The sequence below is a fragment of the Myotis davidii genome, unplaced genomic scaffold (genome assembly GCF_000327345.1).
Source record: "Myotis davidii unplaced genomic scaffold, ASM32734v1 scaffold18, whole genome shotgun sequence".
In the NCBI taxonomy this organism is placed as follows: domain Eukaryota; kingdom Metazoa; phylum Chordata; class Mammalia; order Chiroptera; family Vespertilionidae; genus Myotis; species Myotis davidii.
The window spans coordinates 354,846-360,172 of NW_006292696.1; the positions used below are offsets into that span (position 1 = coordinate 354,846).

The window sequence follows — 5,327 nt, forward strand, 5'->3', positions numbered from 1 at the left end:
TGCGCGCCATGGGGCAACCCGGGAACCGCACCGTCTTCTTGCTGGTGTCCAACGGAAGCCATGCACCGGGCCAAGACGTCGCGCAGGAACGGGACGAGACGTGGGTGGTGGGCATGGCCATCCTCATGTCGCTCATCGTCCTGGCCATCGTGTTTGGAAACGTGCTGGTCATCACAGCCATTGCCAAGTTCGAGCGTCTGCAGACGGTCACCAACTACTTCATCACCTCCTTGGCCTGTGCTGACCTGGTCATGGGCCTGGCGGTGGTGCCCTTTGGGGCCAGCCACATCCTTATGAAAATGTGGACTTTTGGCAATTTCTGGTGCGAGTTTTGGACTTCCATTGACGTGCTGTGCGTCACGGCCAGCATTGAGACCCTGTGCGTGATCGCGGTGGATCGCTACTTTGCCATCACGTCACCCTTCAAGTACCAGAGCCTGCTGACCAAGAGTAAGGCCCGGGTGGTCATTCTGCTGGTGTGGATCGTGTCAGGACTCACCTCCTTCTTGCCCATCAAGATGCACTGGTACCGGGCCACCCACGAAGAAGCCATCAAGTGCTATGCCAGAGAGACCTGCTGTGACTTCTTCACGAACCAGGCTTACGCCATCGCCTCCTCCATCGTTTCCTTTTACCTGCCCCTGGTGGTCATGGTCTTCGTCTACTCCAGGGTCTTCCAGGTGGCCAAAAGGCAACTCCAAAGGATCGACAAATTCGAGGGCCGCTTCCATGCCCAAAACCTCAGCCAAGTGGAGGATGGGAGGAGCGGGCATGGACATCGCAGGTCCTCCAAGTTCTGCTTGAAGGAACACAAAGCCCTCAAGACTTTGGGCATCATCATGGGCACGTTCACCCTGTGCTGGCTGCCCTTTTTCATCGTCAACATTGTGCACGTGATCCAGGATAACCTCATCCCCAAGAGCGTTTACATCTTCCTAAACTGGGTGGGCTACGTCAACTCCGCTTTCAACCCCCTCATCTACTGCCGGAGCCCCGATTTCAGGAGTGCCTTCCAGGAGCTTCTGTGCCTGCGCAGGTCTTCTCTGAAGGCCTATGGGAATGGCTACTCCAATAGCAATGACAAGTCTGAGTACACAGTGGAGACCAGTGGATATCATCTGGGACAGGAGAAAGACAGCAAACTGCTGTGCGAGGATGCCCGGGGCAGGGAAGACTTTGTGAACCGTCCAGGTACTGTGCCTAATGATAGCATTGATGCACAAGGGAGGAATTGTAGTACAAGTGACTCACTGCTCTAATGCAGCTTTTCTACTTTTTCAGACCCCCTTCCCTGACAAGACACTAAGCAGACTATTTAACTTAAGTGTAATAAATTTAGAATGAAATTGTATAGAGATGTGCAGGAGGAAGAACATCCTTCTGCCTTTTTTTTATTTTTGTAAGCTGTAAAAAAGAGAACACTTATGGGAGTGATTGTTTCTTGTACAGTTCAGTTCCTCTTTGCATGGAACTTGTCCGCCTGTGTCTGAAGGGCTTCAGTCCCAGAGGACCTGGGGCTGCTATGTTTTGATGACTTTTCTGCGTATCTACCTCATCAGTCAAGTATTAGGGGTAATCTATTGCTGCTGGTAATGTGTATCTGAAGGAGACCTTCCTTCCTGTCCCCTCGGATGGAGGATCCGGAGTAGCCTGGACCTGACAGCTGTGAACACGCTCCTCTCATTTGCTGAAACAGGGTGTTGTGGGCAGGCATTTCAGGGGTAGCTTCAGTTGTTTTCCTGAGCAAAGTCTAAAGTTTACAGTAAATAAATTGTTTGACCATGACTTCATTGCACCTGTTTCTCCAAAACCCCTCGACTGGAGTGTGCTTGCCTCCCCCGCTGGAAACCACAGGTAACTATTTGTAATAACTGCCCGGTGACTTAATGTGGAATGGCACAGGAATGGCATGCCCTGATTGCTTAACCCTTTCCCTGGCCTTTGATTCTGTCGCCTGCAACCTTGGTCTCTCCTGATGCTGGGGCGCCAGATCAGTTCTGCCTGCTCCCAGCTGAGCTCGTCTCGCTGGTCCTATGGTGATTACTCTTTGTTGTTACATCAGAAACACTGACTCATGGAAATGGAGTTAGGAGCATCTGTTGTGTCCCTTCGTGCGCCCCCACCACCCACCTTCTAGTTCTACTTGCTTAATAGCTGCTTATATTTATTGTTGGGCTGTGTCTCAGAGTGGGGATCTTTGTGCTGCACCAGGGCTTGGCATTTGAGGGATAAGTCAGAAGTTAATGTAAAACAAAAACAAACAAACAAACAAAAAACAACTAGTAAACTTCACCTTGTAGTTTCAAGGGAAACTGAAAGGACATAGGTCAGAGGGAGAAAAGCTGGAAGCCACTTAGCTGATGAACACCCCATGACCTAGAAACAGGGTTCTAACCCCTCCTCTTTCTTTACTTCTGTCCCCTTTCCCTTCTCTCTAACACTCTTCTGACTTTAATATAAACCAAGATTTCTCAACCTCAGCGCTAGTCTTTGGACCAGGTAGTTGTCTGCAGTGGGGGAAGGTCCTATTCATTGTCTGACATCCCTGGCCCCTACCCATGAGATGCCAGTAACACCCTCGTGAGTTGTGACAACCAAAAATGTCTCTAGCCATTGCCAAAAACCCCTCGAGGGGTGAGATTGCCCCTGGGAGAGAGCCACAGATGTAACTCAAAAATCTAAACCGATTTCTAGATTCTGTCTGATGTAAGCACTTTATTTTGTGCAGCCACAGGGAAGGATTTTTCATGGTTCACCGGCGAGGGACAGACCCTGGGCCAGTGCTCTCTGTTCACTCCATTCTGCTGCCTTCCGAGCGCACTGTCCAGCTGCCCAGATACTGACTATGGGCTGGACTGTTGGGGAGGGTTTATCAATGGAAGCCAAGCCTGGGAGCTGTTACTGCCTGTTTGCAGAGAGATAATGCTGTTAGAAGGCGCATGAGGGAAAATCACAAAAGTAAACACATTTCTTCTCTCACCCCCTTTCTATTTTTGCCCGTGTGTCTGAGCCAGGGCAGGGCTTGGCCCAGGTTTGACCGGGTGGAGCGTCCTCCTTGGCAACGCTAGCCTGGAGATCAGCCTGCAGGGTTCATTGCCATTTCACTCGCTTATAAAGCTGATTCCACGTTTCTCTTCCCTCTGTCCCAGCCACGGTCCCCAACCAGAAAAGCACTGGCGCCTTCTGCTTCCTGTCAGTTCAGTGATGGGTGTCTGGGTGAGCGCTGAGCTCTCAGGAGAAAGTTGGGTGCCTATGATTTTGGAACGGACCGTGGAGAATTGGAGAGTGTCTGCCATTCAGCACCTTTCCTCTTCCTCCAAAGGTTTTCATACCTGTTATCACATTCCCCTTCTCCTGCTCTGGGCCCCACACCTAGAGATGCAGGCAACTTCTCCAGCTAATCCCCACACTCCTCGTAGCCTCACGGATCTCGGACTTGGAAGAGCCCATAGAAAGCATTCGACATCGGCAGAGACCAAAAGCCTACAAGGGGGAATGACCTGCTCAAGGTAAGAAGCCAAGGACATGAGAGATGGGGCTACGGCCAGGGTGTCAGGAGGTCCGGGAACTGGTGTATCCTGTCCACCACACGCCCATTGCAATCTGCCCTTACCCTCCACTGTGCAGGCTTTGACCTGGGGCTGTCACCTAACAAATTCATTTCAGTGGGGGGTGTTGATTGCTTTTACACAAAATTATTAACACAAAATTCAGGCAATAAACAAACCTTCCGCCGTAGGGAACAAGAGAAAGAATGTTCTTTGATTCAGCAAGAGTCCTCAGCAGATATCAGTCAGCAATTAGGAAATTATACTATACATGCTTGTTTGGTTAGAGGAGCATCTGATGTAATGTCAGTTAGAAGTTCAGCTATGAATGTTAATTTAGATCCCCCGGTAGAAAGGAGCTTAGCCATATTCCTGTCCTTTGAAGAATACTTTTAAGAGCGTTGATCAGTCTTAAGGGTCTTGCCAAGCAGGAGCATTTTAGGCATGTCTCAGTCCCTTGCCTTCTACCTCCTTTTGTTTTGATTTGTTTCTTTTGGGGCAGGAATTTGCCAGTGTCCCTCTGTGCCTCTGTTTGCTGACAGGTTGGTTACATAAGGTCTGTGTTGGCTTCATGGTCATAAAGTTTTCTTTGCCTGGACAGCAAGTCCTCGGAGTCGGTCAGATGAGAACCTTATCCTGAGATGCAAGTTGACAGGTGTGCAAAGTGGCAGGACAGGGTGGGTCTCCCCTCCCCCATCCCCCTCCCCACTCTCAGATCGTTACTGGGGGAGGGAATCTGGGGAAAAGGAGCTTGGAAAGAGGAACTGTCATTACAAGATGCTTAGAATGTTTCCGGTGAACCTACTGCCCAAGGAAGCCTAGACCAGAATCAGTTGGGGGCTAGTATAGAGCATCTACTGTGTGCAGTGCGAGAAAAATATAGGGTCCAGTCTCTGCCTCCTGTAGCATCATATTAATAATATTAAACAGATCCTTTGTATGGAATCTTGCTGAATGTTAGGGACTGTGCTAGGCACCTTTTTAAGCAGTATGTCATCTTGACAGTCTTCTGATGTAGGTAGCATAATTGTCCGCATCTAACAAATGAAGAAATGGAGGCTCGGGAAGGTTCAGGAACTTCCCAAAGCCACACAGCTGGCCAGTTGCAGAGTCAGGACTGGAACCCAGGACCATGTGAGTCCAGCACCCATGGAGCCCAGCACACATGCAAACCAGGAAGCAGCATGAGGCAGCTTGTCTGCTGCGCCAGGACAAGTGTAAGAACTGGAAATGCAATACCTTGTTGAGAGAAGAGGAGAGTGCTGTGGGCTGGGGCACGGAGGAATGTTCCCTCTGAAGCATGTGACTGCATAGCTGCTAGGGACCGGGACAGGAAACCAATCACTGGCATGCCCAGTTCGCTTCTCTGAATCTTTGCTTTGTCTTTTCATCAGAGAATTAGTCCAAACTGAATAGAGGATGTGAAACTTTTTAAACAAGCACAGGCTAAAGCAGAAGCACAGCCCACCTCGGGTCCTGGCAACTTCATTTCTCGTTCCCAGGCTGGGAAGGTCTCCTAAACTGAGCACTTAGCTGAACCTTGTGGGAAACGTGTAGGCCTACGTGGCCCTGTAGTGTGTTATCCATTCTGAAGTATCATCCTTGGCAAGGGAGACAGGTGACCTGCCGGCAAAGAGCAAGGAGGGTCAATGCACTTTGAATGAGACTTTTCATCGACAATGTAATGTACACTAAATTCAGCTCTGTTCTAATCCCGACCTCACTGACTGTGCAAATATAATGTGAAAGAGGCATTTTTGACATACCTAAGAGAACAAA

The 5,327-nt window shown here is 49.7% G+C and overlaps 1 protein-coding gene across 1 annotated transcript; it reads left to right on the forward strand.

The window, feature by feature from the left end:
* Nucleotides 1-6: 6 nt before the first annotated feature.
* Nucleotides 7-1,785, forward strand: ADRB2 (adrenoceptor beta 2). The gene has a single exon (XM_006766218.2). It carries the CDS (start codon nt 9-11, stop codon nt 1,257-1,259), a length of 1,251 nt encoding a protein of 416 aa, XP_006766281.1. The 5' UTR covers nt 7-8; the 3' UTR covers nt 1,260-1,785.
* Nucleotides 1,786-5,327: the final 3,542 nt, after the last annotated feature.

Excerpts from the sequence above, each read along its gene's own strand:
- ADRB2 (XM_006766218.2), top strand. The coding sequence starts at position 9 with ATGGGGCAACCCGGGAACCGCACCGTCTTCTTGCTGGTGTCCAACGGA.